Here is an 18,545-nt window from a genome sequence, read left to right on the forward strand (position 1 = left end):
ATAGTTGTTTTATTTGTAATGCTCTTCATATTATAATTTAAGGAGAGCCCCTATTTGTTAAATCCAATATGCTTATGACTTAAGGGAGACACTCGCTATGCCTTCCACAGAGACACCTTGTAATTATAGAAATTCTTTTGTTTAATTTCTGTATTATCTCTTCGTGTATGTTATGTTTGCCTATAAGTGCTTGTGTTGTGTTATTTAATAAAATTAAATAGAGATTTCGCTTTTCGCTTGATACATTATTTGTAGTAAAAGCATATTTATTTTCATACGCAATTTGATTACATTTACAGTTCTATATGTAACTAAGATACGCAAATAATTATTACAACAAAACTGCCGTGTTCATACATTACAATATGTTATATGTTGTAATACCCGTAGTGGATATTATTACTTAAATTATTCTTGTATATCGCAATGAATATATACGTACTTTACGCAAAGCAGATCTTCTAATTTATGTGTAAACAATTATTAATTATACTTAGTCTGGCCATAAATAGTGTAACAATTAAAAATAAACACAATATTACATTTGAATTTGGAATCTGTCATTGTTAAATGATTGTTCATTGAAATTTCTCGTTTTGGCGCCAATACATTGTAAAAAAATTTACCACCAAGTTGCCACGAAGTAGGTATGGAGCCAAATGCAATTTTTAAAACTCTCCATACGCTTGGTATTATTTGGATAAGAAGGGTATTGTTTATCAGAATGGCAAATCGTAAAATGACTGCTTTACGACTGATTTGAGCGCGACCGCCGCTGTGAAAATCACTGTGAGAGTTCGAAAAGTGAGTTTTTTTTTTTTTACAATTCACACCAATTGACCTAGTCCCATGCTAAGCTGGTGAAGCTTGTGTTATGGGTACTAGGCAACGGATATACATACATATTATAGATAGATAGACATATAATTACATATTTAAACACCCAAGACCTAAGCACAACACCAAATGCTCATCACATCGATGTTCGTCTCAGCCGGGGATCGAACCCGGGACCCATGGATTCGCAGTCAGGGGTACTTACCACTAGACCAATGAGTCGTCCAAACACACAGACAGAATCGCAAGGCAAGACTTCACAGTTGAGAATACGATTCCTTTATCAGTGGTTAAAGACTGCTTCCGTTTATAAGATTATCTAATATAATTAATAAAGTCTATAGAACTAAATCCTGAATCATTGTTTTTATCTAACGACATCACTGGCAATCGTACCTCTCCTTAGTTCGGCCACAGCTAAGTGAGTCATTACGAGATTCTCACGAATTCATTAGTTTGATGTTTTACGCCGCTGGTGATCTTGAACTGTTCTCAAAATATACCATTAATAAAATTAAATAAAGCTGTTATATAATCGTATTAATATTCAAATATTTTTACGAGCGCATCGTTAACGAAATTAACACTATGCTTCCGTCTGCAACTCGTTTAGCAAGGGCATAAAACTTATCATTCATATATCTATTTAAATGGCTTGACACATTCTTCGCCGACGCAATTATCTAAAGTGATTCAATACTCCGTAATAAGAGTACAATCGCCGATCGGCGCTGCTTAAAAATACTGGGTGGCGCAAAAGTACTGGCACTAAAGAAAATTTGTTTATTATTTTTATATGACGATAGTTTTCATTCTGTTGTTGAAAATTGTGTAGTGAACAAATGTAAAATACACTGAAAATAAATATGGACCGTTTTACTCCCCAAGAACGTGGAATAATCGTGTCAATGTTCTAACGGAATAATTCATCAGTGATAAAAACACAACGTGAATTTCGTCGACGATTTCCTGCAAGATCACCCGATCTGACGAGTCCAGAATTCTTTCTTCGGGGTTTATTGAAATCTCGGGTGTATGTGAACAAGCCACAGACTCTCACAGCTCTAAAAGAAAACATTCATCAAGGAATAAGGAACATATCGCAGGAAGTATTACGGCAAGTTATGCAAAATGTCTAAAATATGGCTCAAATGTGCATCAACTCTATCACCATTTAAAAGACATCATCTTTAAATCCTAATGGTACGAAATTTAATGGCACAAATATACATTTAAAAAAACCTAAATCTAGTTTTCTAATTTAGAAAAAATGTTATAGCTAAACCAAATAGGGTCTTTACTTTTGCGCCACCCAGTATATCTTTTATTTCTTTTACTTGTACCAGTCGAGAGAGATTGGCAGTCGTTCCAGCGTTCGTATTTCAAATTGTAAGTCATAGATAGTGCTAGATCTCGACTGTGTATCTGAGGGCAATTATTATTTTTTTGGATTCATCAACGCCCTGACTGTATTGGGAATCACGAACATAATATTATATCGTTAGAAAATTATGTGAATATTTAAAATCGTGTCGTGATTGACGGACATTGCCGTATCGACGTATAACTACATGACACCGGAACTATTTTACAAAACTATATATACCTATAAAACTTCTATTCGGGTGACATCTAAACCTATCTATCTATAAATGAATTGCTGTTCTAAAACTCGAGAATAGCTTCACCGATTTGGCTAATTGTTAAACTGGATCATTAATTAGCGGGATGCCTTTTTCTAAATAAATGTAATAATAAGTTTTGACACAAATATGTAACGCGTGTGATACAAAGTTCACAAAGTCATCTAGTATATAGTCCGGGATCTATATCTAAACAACGAGCCGGAATTGCTACGACTCGTATTTTACCACGCTATCATTTATACATAACAAAACTACGTAACAGTTACGATTTTTAACCTTTTAAAATGTCCTTAGAAAGGTCAATACTACCTATAAAAATGTTATAAAATACTTATTATTTTAATATGAGGAAGAGATTGTAGTTCAGGGATAACAGCTTATATGAACGTAACAGATTCCTCTGGTCGATGATCTCAATTTAGTGTAATTAAAATAACTTAAGTAATCCACAATTAACTTGGACATTTCGTACGCATCAGGAGCTTAACTTAGTGCGATAAGTTTGAATAGTTTGAGTGACACCGATTTGAAATAATATTTAAATTATACTCTACTCTTAAAAAACGTTATTATAAAATAGTTTTTTTCTACTGCCCTACCCGTGGAATGGTTCTATGTACTTTTTCTTGTATAAATTCACTTCATTTAACATTTCACTATGTCTAATTTTTGTTGCCATCACACCACGATAAATATTTTATGTAAACGTTGTACAATAAAAAAAATATATATACGTTTATAATCTTCGTAAGAATGAAATAATATGCTTTTTGGATTAAATTTTATCACGTTGAAGTATCATTTTAATATTAAGTGATTTCCATGAAGTTTTTAAATCGATGTGATACGACTTTAATCGAACGATTATTGTTTTTACGATATTTTTTCTGCTAAATGTTGAGGTGACTCATTTAATAGAATATATTTTTCATTTCATAGAACTTTGGATAGGTAAACAATTTTTGTTATTACGTTAATAACTGACGGCCACATTTTGGCCATGTAATCGAATAGGCATACGTATTTTATTTGTTTTTTGAGGACGAATGTCTTGCTACATTTACATGCAGTTTTTCCAGGCTGTCTCCATTGTTTGATACACTATCATTTCATCTATCTATATCTATATTATTATACTAAACGTCATAACCCTCGCTTAAATATCAGGCTTTATTTTCACACATCACAATAGTATGAATGTTATAAACAAACAAACGTGGCTAACAATATTGGGATATTATAATGATGAGCAATAAATACGAATTGTATTTATTTAATTTAAATATTAAATCGATTCAAAGGAAACAAACGGATCCTTAGCGGGATCTCCGGTTCGTAATGATGTCTTCACACTAAAAAATCTAATGCTTTATTGTATCTTCGTAATAAACGTGATGTAGGAGATCATGAATAGATATAACTTGCTTATTGTTGCTAAAATACAAGGTCAATATTGCAACTGCACTTTCAAAACATTACACCAAAGTAGGGTTGTTTGACTTTTTATCTTTGGCTAATTAAGCAACTAATAATTGCTACATGATTTAGTCGAACCGGAATCTATCGGTTCGTACCTGAAGAGAAGGCTTTTAAACTGGACGTATAAATGTGCTTTTAATTATGTGAATTCGCTGATATAATTTGTCATACAATTTCAAGTAAAAAGGTTTATTTTTAGCACAATATAATGATGTCACCCATTAGGTTAACTCTGTCCGTATTTCTCGAACTGGGGATTTTTGTGATTGGCGTAATTCGGATTTATTATTGTTCCAGTTTCTCTTGGTTTTTAAATGCAATGGTGTTACAACCTTTCTAAGATTTCTATGTCATCAAAAGATCATTAGGTCTTTTTAATAGGCAAGGAGGTGGTCAGACACGGAAGTCTAAGTCTAGTCGTCGACCTTTTGAGCCTAAGATTTCCTCACGATATTTTCTTTTACACTTTAAACAGAAAATCCATTGGTCAATCAATCAAATTCACAACAATCCAAATCCACAGGCGGAGTTCGAACCTACGACCACACAGGCATGAGAGTCGCACGCTGAACCACTCAGCCAACACTGCTCTTTTGATTTTGTAAGTTTTACGTATTTATATTAGTTTAATACGTAGCAACATAAACAGTAGAAATATGCATTCTACTGTTTATGTTGCTACGTAAAACTAATCCTTGTTCATTTTTCCTTCAGACGTCTGGAAAAAAAGCTTATTTTTTCCATCGATATTATTATTTTTATTTATCAAAATTGCATTGTGATTTCGTGTCATTTTGTGTATAATAATTATGGGATCGATAAAATAATTGAAAACTATTTTAATCTAAAGTTCATTGGTATTATAAAAGATTCTTAAATTGTTATTCACTACTAGTGGCGAATACCAATTTATTTTTGCATTTCGATTCAAGTAATTCATATTGTTTTGGTCGGTCGTGTATTTTAAAACTACAATCCCACGATGTAAATGTAAAACAATAGGCGTTTGGCAATTGTTTTCAAATAACTATAGTATGCAAACACTTGACGATTGTTAGATACCATACATACTTTTTATAGAAATTATCAAAGAATGTACGAGATTTCCTCCCCGATTTATCCAATTATAACTGACATTTTACCCTTTTATACCATGTATTTAATTAACGTAGTTGTGATGAATGGTAAAACATAATTTTATATTTCAAGATGGCACTTGAGGAGTCCACAATCTCGGGTGCCATACCCGGTGTGACCTATATTTTCATAAAAAGTTGTTATTTCGGGATACATTAAAATCTTATGGGTACATTACTTAATAATTTCAATTGTCATCTAAAGAAATATTTGTCCTAAAAAATGGAGAATTGACTTGACTTGTATAGACAACTATAGCATTGAATTTATAGTTTTTTGCTCACGCAGAATGAGTGAAACGGAACGACATATGTCAAAATATAAATTATTGTTTTACCTTCTTGCTAATAAAAATTGTCAGTGGTATGTATATGTACTGTAGTAAATTGTCCATGACTGCATAATTCGGATCCGTTTTGAAACTTCGTTGGCACGTAACGTTGCCTTGAAGATCACACGACGAGCCGGTAATAAGCTCTCATTTTTTAAGCGAATTCCTTAAATAATAGCCAAATTCCACTGAGGACGTTTTTATGTTTACTCGTATCTAAAGTCACAATTTTGTCTAATCATTAGACCAATACATCAATATATAAAAACGTTTTAACAGCTCTTTAAACTACAGAACTTTAACTAACACTTGATCAGTTAGTTAAGATTATACGTAGATAAAACCAAATTATTACCTGCAATGGTAAATTTTCCCGCCTACATAGCAAAGTTGTATTGTTAATTTAAAATTGTAGATATACTTATGTTGCAATAAATGGTGGCAAATAATATGAACTGTAATGGATACATTGAGTTGCTATTTGAAAATTTTGTTATAATTTTTATCGTGTGATTACTGCAAATAAATTTGGAAAAACCAAAGTTGTATGTGGTTTCTATAAGTAGAAATCGTCATTACCCGGATCTTCGAATAATCCTTCAAGTTAAATTCTTTCGCCTACTTCTATCGTTTATAATAACAAAACCCGTGTCATCAAGTCTTAATAGTCTGCCCACGTTGTGATTGTCAAAGGACTATAAAAATAATTGCGATAACCTTACTATAATTGCCGGTTACTATTGAACATCTGCACCTGTTTATCTTAAACTGCTCAAAGGCTTTGATATCATTTGCGGTTTGGTACGAGGTCAAAGGGAGCGCTAGAACATTTTGTTCGGAAATCCGTTAAAACTACTTTAGGTTTAAAATATCAATTGCTGGTAGGTAAGGTTCAGGTGTATTTTTTCTCATCCTCACGGCCGTATTGTGAGTCATCCATTACATCGCTAATGGTAAATAAGTTAATTATGTAAAACATATAAACGGTGTAAAATCGCTAAGTTTAAGGCCTGGTAAGTTAACAGCTGATTAAAGCATTTGAATTTTGGTAAGTTAACAGCTGATTAAACCTTTTTTTGCTTCTGATTGAATCTTGAGTAAAAAAAAACCAGTGGCGCTACAACCTGTAGGTTGGCTTCAGATTTATGTATCTGTTCTTAATTTTTTTAAAGACGCAGTTAGATGATAAGCCTGATACACGCCGTCGATTTTTAGATCTTAGGCATTTCAGTTTCCTCTCGTTTTCCTTCACCGTTCGAGCGCGTGTTAATTATGCATATAGAAAGAAAATTCTATTGGTGGACAGCCGTGATTTGAACTAATAGCCTGCTCGGATCTTGGGTAAACTTATTTATATTTTTGATAAATGATAATTCATTCTTTACAAACATAGTAATTATAAAAAGAAAATTAAAACGAATTCAAAAAGTTTGGTCTCTGTGGAAGTGTACCTTTAACGCTGGCGGCATTTCCTCGCTGCATTGCGATACTTATTCGTTGAGCGAGGAAAGCACCAGCTCTGGGATCACCGGTACTATCTGCCCGGCGCTAACTTAAATATTTAATTAACGCCTGTGAACAAAATCAAAGTTGGAGGGAAGTCTCTTATATTTGAGCCGTAATAAAATAAATAAATTGATTAAGTAATAACTGTCTGATAACGTGTGTTCAAATTGGTCCGTTTTCGTTCGCACTATTAGCAGAAAATTGTGTAATGTGTGTAATGTGCAAAAAATGCGATATTGTTTTTAAATAAACATTACATATAATCGACACTACGTACATGTGCTATATATACTACGGTTCGTAGCTATTCTGTAGATATTGCGGACTGTTTAAAGGCCTCGTATATGATGTTGGTAGATCTCACTTATGAAAAGAAAATTGTTTAATTTAATACAATCAATCAAGCTTGCGTATTTACAAGTTCAAAAGTAATCCTTCATCCGTAACATTACGGTTCATAATTCGGTCTATTAAAACCATATTTGCATATCAAATATAAATCAAGCTATATTGCAAAATAATTTGCACGAGACGACCTTATCAAGTCCGAAACAAAAAGGATTGGACTAATCACAGGGTCAAGGAACGGTGAATTGCGTAAGCTTTGGGCGGTTATAAGATAAAGGTCGATTGAAGGGGTCGTGACTCGAGACCGTTGGTGCTATTAATGACACGAAGCTCCATTTCAACAATTACTAACTGGTTTTCTAATGTTTGTTACATATTTCACATCGCTAAATGCGATTTTGTTGAATTTTGGTACATGTTCTATTTCTAATATTATTATTATGTATATAAACACAGTAGCAGCTTAATAAGCTGATGCGATTTTGAGATTTGGAGAAACTATACTGTTTACACTTTCCGGAAGCCTATTCTAGTCGGCCACTACTCGGTTTGGGAGAAAGTTCTTTAGGGAATTTGTGTTATGTTGAGTGGTCTTTAGTTTTAAAGAACTACGCCTCAAATGTATATTTTCACTAAAAATAAAGAGCTTCTCAATTCCTGGAACATTATAGTAGCCTTTGAGGATTTTATAGGTTTCAATAAGATTTCCTCTTAATCTCCTACTTCCTAAATCAGTAAGGTCAAGTGCTTTCAGACGCTCATTATAAGATTTCTTCCTGAGTGACCTGATCATTTTCGTGGCTTTTCTTTTCAAGCATACTCTGATAGTAGTCTAATGTAACATTTATATATCTTTGAGAGTGTTCTTGGTGAAATGATTTTCTCATATCATAATATGTCATAGGTATTTTTATATATTTTTTAAATAATTTAATGGTATAAAAGATTGCAATATTGTACTAAAAGTTACTGTTACAATTTTGCCCTATTACGACAAAAATCCTTCAAAAAATATTTTATTGTATATTCTGTAACAGACAAATGTTTAGTGCCAGAAATTGGAATATCTCTGTTAGAAATAGAATTTACCATTTTACATAGATAACTAAAGTTTAAAAGCCAATATAACGTTCATATGTCTTAATAAACACGCTTTATTAGTCCAATTTTATGATTTTTAAGTGAAAATTATAAAACTGCCCCAACATTTGCGTGCTTAAAAGATGACATGACATACGACTTAAAATTTACATAGTTGAATGAATTTATTCATTATTTGTAGCACACTAAATAGACTAAAATCACGTAGATTGTCAAATTTTTTAATAATTACTATACCTATTAGACCACAAGCCCATGAACAAAAAATACCTGTGAAATGACCCAACCTGAATTACGCTTAGAAGGCTGTTACTATATCTGAAAATAGCTCTGAGCACTATGCCGTCATTTCTGAGCGGTACATGTGAGTACGTGAGTGAATGGACTTTCTCATGTACAATGGGGGAATTTCGACTAATTATTAATGTACGGCTTTGTTATAAGTGTATAGATGATTAAAAATAAATGTCGAAAAACCTAGTGCCGTACAAAAGTGATGGTGCCGGAAGTCGGTGCAAATTTTTAATTCGACGACAGTTGCAGAAGCAATATAGGTCATTTATTACTGTACGGCATTTGTGTCATTCCTTTTGGACACATATACAGATACTTTACCCGTAAACGCCGTACATATTTCCAGCGGAGCGGTCGAAAGCCAAGGGTCGGAACCCTACCCCTACACCCATATACCCTAAGGTCATTGTAAAATGTACGGCAACATGTTCAAAATATTATTTAACACGGACAATAATGTTTTATAATTATGCCGTCCAAATATTATAGTTAATATTTGTGTAATTAAATATTTATCGAAATTTCAGGATTTACCAAGTTCTTACTGCTGTAAGATCAGAGAATAATGTACGGCAACTTGTTTTTTTACATAATGTTACTAAATATTACCGTTGTACATTATAGCCGTTAATATAACATAAAATCACGTAGATTGTCAAATTTTTTAATAATTACTATACCTATTAGACCACAAGCCCATGAACAAAAAATACCTGTGAAATGACCCAACCTGAATTACGCTTAGAAGGCTGTTACTATATCTGAAAATAGCTCTGAGCACTATGCCGTCATTTCTGAGCGGTACATGTGAGTACGTGAGTGAATGGACTTTCTCATGTACAATGGGGGAATTTCGACTAATTATTAATGTACGGCTTTGTTATAAGTGTATAGATGATTAAAAATAAATGTCGAAAAACCTAGTGCCGTACAAAAGTGATGGTGCCGGAAGTCGGTGCAAATTTTTAATTCGACGACAGTTGCAGAAGCAATATAGGTCATTTATTACTGTACGGCATTTGTGTCATTCCTTTTGGACACATATACAGATACTTTACCCGTAAACGCCGTACATATTTCCAGCGGAGCGGTCGAAAGCCAAGGGTCGGAACCCTACCCCTACACCCATATACCCTAAGGTCATTGTAAAATGTACGGCAACATGTTCAAAATATTATTTAACACGGACAATAATGTTTTATAATTATGCCGTCCAAATATTATAGTTAATATTTGTGTAATTAAATATTTATCGAAATTTCAGGATTTACCAAGTTCTTACTGCTGTAAGATCAGAGAATAATGTACGGCAACTTGTTTTTTTACATAATGTTACTAAATATTACCGTTGTACATTATAGCCGTTCATTATAAATGGTAACAAATAAAAATATTATGATAAAAAATATATGAAATTTCCGAAATTTAGATGACTTTTCAAATGCTCCTAGAGTAATATGGGGAGTAATATTTTCAAAGATTATTGTTATTTTATATGTAACAAATATAAATAAACAAAAAAAACCAGATGCCGTACATTTTACTCCAGATTATTCTTTACAGCTGATAAAAACTTCGACGACGTTTGAGGTGTCCCTTAAGGTCATTAATAACTGTACATATCTGAGTATATTACCATAAGGCTGTAAAGTATATTTACAGCCTTATCGTACCAGCAGAGAGAGGTAAAGGAAAAATATTTTTAACAAAAATATATATAATACAGGGCGTCCCAAAGTTATGAGACATGAAGGGAAAGTACCTTAAATATCGCAGATAGGGTATTTTACTAATAGAAGACTTTATGTTATTTATAAAAGTTAGTAATTCTGCATTCAAAGATTTTTTTAAAACTACTTGCCTCGTCTGGAAATCGAACCGGCTTAAATTAAAAAAAAAAACACCCCTACTTTTATGATGCCAATCGAAAGAATGGCCAAAACCTAATAACTTTTCTAAAGTAACAGACTCGTAGGGGATTTTTTTAGGCCGAATACGATAGATAATGTTTTTAATTTGATATAAAGATATATTCACGCTGTTCCTTTCTTTTAAAATACTATGTTACTTAAGAAGAGTTATTAGTTTTTGGCCATTCTTTCGATTGGCATCATAAAAGTAGGGGTGTTTTTTTTTACATTTAAGTCAGTTCGATTCCCAGACGAGGCAAGTAATTTTTAAAAAATCTTTGAATTCAGAATTAATAACTTTTAAAAATAACATAAAGTCTTCTTTTAGTAAAATACCCTATCTACGATATTTAAGGTACTTTCCCTTCATTTCCCATAACTTTGGGACGCCCTGTATTGGTAGGCGGTGGTAGCGGACTATCGAAAGTGTACGGCATTTATCTTTTATTGAAGATTGTCTAAAGTATTAATAACCTGTGTTATTGCCGTACAGATAAAAGTCACCGGAAAATGACTCTTTTCTGAGAAAAGTAATTTACCCCATACACCTATGTGTTCCACAAAAAATGTACGGCATGCTGGAAAATGTTATCTATTTGTGAAGTACTCTCAAGATTATTTAATTTTATGTTGATTCATATCATCATCACCTATATGCTAATCAGACATATATTGCGATCCTTGGCTTTCGACCGCTCCGCTGGGAATATGTACGGCGTTTACGGGTAAAGTATCTGTATATGTGTCCAAAAGGAATCACACAAATGCCGCACAGTAATAAATGACCTATATTGCTTCTGCAACTGTCGTCGAATTAAAAATTTGCACCGACTTCCGGCACCATCACTTTTGTACGGCACTAGGTTTTTCGACATTTATTTTTAATCATCTATACACTTATAACAAAGCCGTACATTAATAATTAGTCGAAATTCCCCCATTGTACATGAGAAAGTCCATTCACTCACGTACTCACATGTACCGCTCAGAAATGACGGCATAGTGCTCAGAGCTATTTTCAGATATAGTAACAGCCTTCTAAGCGTAATTCACGTTGGGTCATTTCACAGGTATTTTTTGTTCATGGGCTTGTGGTCTATATGGCTTTATGCTATTTCGCTTAATATATTAAATACCTCACGAACTGTACAAGTGGCATTGACAGCCGGTGATCTAAATTTCTGTGTACTCGATGTAAATGACATCTCAAGGCACGATTACTAATATGTGCTTCGTGATGCGCGGGATTCACTAAATGATAATTTTTGCCCGTCGCTTGGTAATTAGTTTGTAAGTAGAGCACTCAAGTGCCTGCATACCAAATATATTTATTCCAACTATGTACCTAATATTATGTTATAGAATAGGTAAGGAAATTGACCTGATTGGAAGTTTTAGCCCATAGACAATCACGATAATCATCGAACGACACATAAGATCACTTCAATTTAGACTTACATGAATGAGTGCGTGAATAATAGTTTATTATCTTTACATGAGACGTAGATTAATAAAAGACATTTATTACAAAAGCATTTATTTCTTACCATAAATAAAAATTAACAATAATAAACATAACTTAAATCCTACTTACGTAGTAAACATTCTTAACTTTGGGTGTTATTAACACCTGTCGGGTTCACTTTACACGTAATTCTATACGATTCGACCATTTTCACCGAATCCCTGACTAAAACCATAGATCGTATCGTAAAGGAATGCGTAAAGCACAGACTACCATCACACAAAGACGTCACGAAACTGAGATATAAGCGATAATGTGTGTTATCTGTGCGCGATTTTAACTTCATTTCCACCCGTCCGGGGAGCGTCGAACCCACATTCGTACAACCTATAAATTCGAATTCCTCCATAGTAACATCTTTATTATCCTCATTTCTGATGCAAACCCGCCAATTCTGTTTGGCCCCAGCCGTGAATTTCACTTTTCGTATGTCGTTGTCCAAACTGACGTTGAAATGAATGATAAGGTTACCACACTTTCGGTTCACGAAAAGATCGCTTTTGTATAGAATGAGGTTTTCTGGTTCGACGAATTTCACTTCGGGAACGCGTACACGAAACTCTTGGCATACGTTTTTCGCGATGTTAAGTATTTTTATGGCGTGATTGTTTGTGTCGGCTATATATAGGTATTTGCCGTCTTGGCTGACCGATAGGCCGGACGGTTCGTTGAATTTTGCCGGGTCGGAGCTTTCGATCATTGTTGGGGAAATGGTTGTGACCTTCTGAGGGCCGATGTCGACCTTTTTTATTTTATTATTGTACGTGTCAGCGATATAGAGGGTTTTGTTCGCTTCAGAGTACGCGACAGCTAGTGGATGTTGGAGTTTTGCTTCAACGCCGATTTCGTCCACGTCTCCATACGCGAACAGATTCTGTAAATTACATGTATAAGTGAAATGAAAAATAAAATCAATATTATTTTTCTGGACTCGAATTCGGTCGAGGCACAAGTGGGTGAAGTAATTTTTTTCTTAATTACCTTAATATTCTGGCAACATTTTATAACAACAACATAATACAACTATATTATATACTTATACTATAGATATACTTCCTTTTTATATCTTTACTATACCATAAAATATATACTGCCTCTGTGGCTGGTTCGATTTTACCAAAACATAAACAACATTTAAGTTAACGTATCTGTTTTAGCATATGGTGTGATAATAAATATAGTTACCAATGGATTTCTATCGCCCCCGCAAAGTGTGGACACGTGTCCACTCGCGAGCGCCAGTCTACGAATTGAAGAGCTCTCCGAATCCGCTATGAATACTTCTGGACTACCCACTTTTAACAGAAAACAAACACATAAATGTTGATAAAATATAACAATAAAATAATCAGAGTAGTTGGCTTATGGAAAACCGGCATGCCAAAAATAAAATAAAAAACCGTGATGAACAATGAGAAATCGTCATGTGTCAGGCACAAAAGGCTGATCTTCTTATCTATTAATAAAAAAAAAATGTGCGTGTACTAGTTTACACACGTTAGAAGTGAAACTTCTTTATGACCTTATTTTTCGAAAAAATATCTATAATATGCAACTTTACAGATATTTAAATAAAGATAGTTAAATAAAGTTAAATTAGATAAAGTTTAACAAAAGGCTTTTAATATCACAGACTTGAATACAAATAATACAATTATTTCATTTTATTTTTACCTTATTACCACTAAGATTATTACAGAATTTCATAAATTGTAATAGAATTTTTAGTATCATTGTTATCGTTATTATACATTTTTGTTATTAATGGTTTAGAATCTCTTTGAATCAACCCTGGTAGGGACAAGAAAAAGACCCGCGTAACGGTCAAATGTGACGCGTAACCGAAACATGTGACGCGTAACCGAAAAATGTGACGCGTAACGAAAAAATGTTACACAAAAAAATTTTCCAACCCCGATAAAGAAGTTTCACTTCAAAAACGAAGGCCGATTTCTTTCGTTACTAAACAAATAGTCCTACCATTTTTGAGCGTTAGTCCCGAAGGTTGAGCGAAGGCGGCAGTATGCGGGTACGCGCTGTTTCTAGCTGCTTCCGCGCCCGTACCCGCTATACGTACGCATGTACCTGTAAAAAAAATATGGGGGTGATTTTATTATAAATACACTTATAAACGTTTAAAAGATACTAAATTTACTTTTATTTATGGATAAACAATATATGTATACTAAACTAAAATACAAAAAAAAAGACATACAATTTTTTTTTACACATACAAAAGAGAAATTACATAATTTAAAAAATTAAATTTAGTAATGGAAAAATCATTGGTTTAACAGCAACAACGGAAATTTACTGCCAGTTCTCAAAAGGCATTATTACATATTTATTACTGTATTACAAGATGCTTTTAAGAAGCAACCATACATCTTACTCCAAAACACATGTGATATATCCCTATTAAATGGTGAGGGGTCCAATGGCTGGCCATGCGTAGTACTCGACTTGTGGTGTCTGATCGGAATTGGGTAGGTGTATATTGTTTATGTATTAATTATTTTCGGCCTCGTTTCTACTTGTTACTACGTGTTTGTGTGCCATCGCGTCTTGATGGCTTTTAATTATGTATACAATAATTAACTGCTTTAATATGAAGAGCATGATGTCATGGTTGCATGTACGAATTATTTTGTAAAAAAAATAACCTGGCGATTTAAAGGAGTGACGGAGAATTTATCGCCACTTCTCGTCCGTTACAAGCCCTTGATTAGGCAGTAAATTGTAAATTAAGAAGCGTTATTTGTTTTAATTTACGATATTAATTGTAATTAAGTGACATAAATATTTTGATTTTGAAACATAAAACTAAAAACGGACCAACGTCTAGCCTCTGTATTAATTAATGTCCTAAAACCCCCATGGGCACAGTGAGTTTCGTTGTTTTTTTTTATATTGAAGTCGCCAGGAATCGAGCCCATTATACCACAAAGCCATTAAAATATATTATAAATATGCACTCATGGCTTATAACCGTTCCAACCTTTTCCGAGCCCAAATTTAAAACTATTGAACAGTTTAGAGATTTGCAACATTAATAAACAATCAAAATTATATAACATTATTATGAATTGGTACAGACTTGTTGCAAAGGTAGGTATTATTCTTCCTAAAACTTATTATTATTATTAGATTTCTTAAAATTATTTAATTTATACTACCTTCCGTGTATGTTTTGTACTTCCACCAAATAGTGTTGTCAAGGAACAGCGCCCAAATTTGATGCGATCCTGCGCAAGCTATTAACACCACTCGGCGACGCTCATCTTTTTTCTCCTTGTCTTTTTCTATATACATATAAACAGTTTCATCTATTCAAATCAAAATACGTTTATTCAGTTTAGATGCGTCTTAGCGCATGCTTATGAGTGTCAAAATTCGCGAAAGAGTAAGACTACGCTACGCTATCCATTATTGAAAAGTAATTTATCATATTCATTTCATATATTTTAGATTCCAGTAAATTAATATTAAACTTTAGAGGGAGATTGTAAAACGATTTGAGTGCGACAATTTTCAAAGGCGCCCAAATAGACTTAAGTACAAACTTACGATCTATCCATAAGATCTTAAGTTTAATAAAGGCATAAAACATCCAATTTCTAGAAAGAACCAACGAGTCCAGTATTAAATCTTTCTTAGGAAGTTAGTATTTTGCTAAACTTTGAATTATTTTTTATTCATACCATTTCCAGTATTTTCTTTGTTATCAACTGCAGGCGTGGGCAACGCCATTGATGGTCTCACTGACATGTCCATATCTGGGGTCGTATAGAGTATTATGTCCCACGGGGACGATAGAGCTTGCTGACCGAGGCATTTGCCACCTGCATTGTTGTTGAGATAAAAAAAAAATGTGTAATCAGTGTTGATTTCAGGAAGAAAAATAATTTATTGTATGGGGCTGTTCAAGTATTACGTAGGCAGATATACTGCAATTTATATCCCCTTAAAAAATAATTGCATCCGGTAATAATAATAGAAACAAGGGCTAATAAAACTTCAATTGAAAGGGGACAGAATACTGAAAAAAAAAACGAGTGTAGGGTTTCAGAGATAATGGCCGACTGACGACAACCGGAAACGAGAGCCTACCAAATGGCAATTATATCAATAAGATATAGTCAAGTAAAGTAAGACATTCAGTAAAATAGGAAGTGATATTTTCTTTTAAATATAATTACTATTACTAACGATAACAACAAAATTTAACTTGTAGTATGGCTGACGCACAAACCGAGGCGAAGAAATGGGAAAGAAGAAGGGGACATAAATGACAATGACATACCTTGATCACCCGTCTCCGCCTGTTTCCCAATACCAGTGAGCAGTTCCACTGAATTCTCGTCCAAGTGAATCGCTCTTATAGCGTGGTTGTTGGTATCGCAAACCAATAGTACAGAGCTGGAGAGCCAGCATAAGCCTTGTGGCGAGTTGAATCTTGCCACAGAAAGCTCTAGAAAGTATATTAATAAATACAATGGTGCATTAAGGGAGCAGATACCAACGTTTAAGACTTTTTGTTTAGTTATTATTACAAATTATCTAAAATATGTAATAAAAATATAAAATTTGTTACTTAACAAATTACATGCTATCTTAAGATAAGAAAATACAATAATAACATAATAAAGATGGTGAACACTTGCATACTTCTATATTAGAATATAAACTAACCTCCATCTTTCAGTCCAGGCTCTGAGTCACCAATAACTCTTAAAATAATTCCCAAGCAGTCAGTCAATAAAATTCTGTGATGACCTGTGTCAGATATTGCCAGGTATGGCTCATCAGCTCTTCCACGATAAAATGGATTTAGCGCTATCTAATGACAAAATAGTTTAAAATATATTAAAGAGAATACAAATAAGATTTTATGACACACAAGGCACATATACTTGATGTTTTTTATGTTTTTATCATAAATTATGCTCTAGAAATATAATTATACTAACCTTACTTGGATAGGAAAGTATACTATTTTTCGCCTTTAAATGCTTTGATGGAGCCATAGGTATTGGTGCATAACTAATTGAGTTCAAACTATTAAAATGATTTATTAGAGCTCCAACATACCACTCCAGCTCTTTTCTGTGCCCTTCTCCAGTTAGAATAAACACTGGTTTGTTTTCTGGGCCTGAAAGGCAGTTCATAGTATTATTTAAATGAGTGTCTCTAATGTGTAGAGCTAATATTTTACAGTATATTACAAAATCTCTCATTTGTTTGAGTATATTATATTTTTTGTTTATAGGCGATGATCTGATCCCTCAAAAAACTCTAATTGATGTAGAATTGAAACCATTTTTTTGTCCCATGCTATTATTATAACCCAAAATCATGTTAATGTTCATGAGCAATGTTACAGATTCTATTATAATATACCTAAAATATACCTAAGATTAGAAGGGTAGGCCAACATCTTATTCCAAGTGCATTCCACATTACAATCTCAGAATCATTGACAACTGGATGGTGAATGCCATATCTTTCCACTGCAGAAAGTATATTATTTGATATTTTTTCATTCAGGAACTTTGCACAATGAACACCAATCTAAACAAGAAACTTAACAGTTTGACTATGTTCTTAGAACTATTATTGTTTGCAAAAATAAAAAAAGAATAAAAATATTAGGTTAATTGTTACATACTTACAATAACTAATCCATTTTCAACTTTATACAACTTTTCTAAATGGGCTAAATCAGGTAAAACATGATAGCAATTGATGCAACAATAAGTCCAAAAATCTAATACAACCACTTTATCAGTGCAGTGCTGTGCTAGATATATTGGCTCAGATACATTTACCCACTCTAGATCTGAAATGAAGTGTTTAAAAAATAAGAAAATGAAAGCAGTGTTAATTTATTTAAATTTATGCAGTGTAGTTGTACAAACTTTTCTTAAAATCTTCAACTGGAGGAACAATTGACCAGACTTTCTTAATGTGTTCATTTATTAAAAAATCCCTCTCTGTTTCGTTGGTGGTATTTCCTATATTTTCTGTTAAATCCATGCAAGCCTGTGCAACAAAATCTAAGGGACTTGTTTCCATGTTTTATATTTTACCTAAAATAAAATGCGAAAACTTAACTCTTTACATAAAAAGTATGTAGTTTTAGTTTTTAATCAACTAATAAAATCAGGAGTATATTGTACATTAAAAAGTTAATATTTTGAAAAATGTGAACAGAACTATAGAACAACAAAATCACTCACTCAATTTCACAGAACGTAAGTTCAAACTTCTAAGTTGAGTTAAAAATTAAAATTAAAATCAAATTTACTATTCACAAATGTCAGGCGTCTTGAATTAAGCGTCATTGTCATGTATTTTGTTATCTCTTACATTACAGGATATTCTTTATTCTATTTAATATTCTCTGTGAATTTTAAAATCGAAATCCATCT

At 33.1% G+C, this 18,545-nt stretch overlaps 1 protein-coding gene across 1 annotated transcript; it reads right to left on the minus strand.

The window, feature by feature from the left end:
* Nucleotides 1-12,109: 12,109 nt before the first annotated feature.
* Nucleotides 12,110-18,470, minus strand: LOC125050977 (NHL repeat-containing protein 2). The gene is made up of 12 exons (XM_047651085.1): nucleotides 18,354-18,470; nucleotides 18,033-18,203; nucleotides 17,787-17,953; nucleotides 17,526-17,685; nucleotides 17,085-17,266; nucleotides 16,807-16,954; nucleotides 16,418-16,585; nucleotides 15,816-15,956; nucleotides 15,291-15,416; nucleotides 14,095-14,199; nucleotides 13,300-13,409; nucleotides 12,110-12,988 (listed from the first exon to the last, which is right to left on the minus strand). The coding sequence occupies exons 2-12, from the start codon at nucleotides 18,187-18,189 to the stop codon at nucleotides 12,197-12,199; spliced, it is 2,256 nt and encodes a 751-aa protein (XP_047507041.1). The 5' UTR covers nucleotides 18,190-18,203; nucleotides 18,354-18,470; the 3' UTR covers nucleotides 12,110-12,196.
* Nucleotides 18,471-18,545: the final 75 nt, after the last annotated feature.

The sequence above is a fragment of the Pieris napi genome, chromosome 7 (genome assembly GCF_905475465.1).
Source record: "Pieris napi chromosome 7, ilPieNapi1.2, whole genome shotgun sequence".
Taxonomy (NCBI): domain Eukaryota; kingdom Metazoa; phylum Arthropoda; class Insecta; order Lepidoptera; family Pieridae; genus Pieris; species Pieris napi.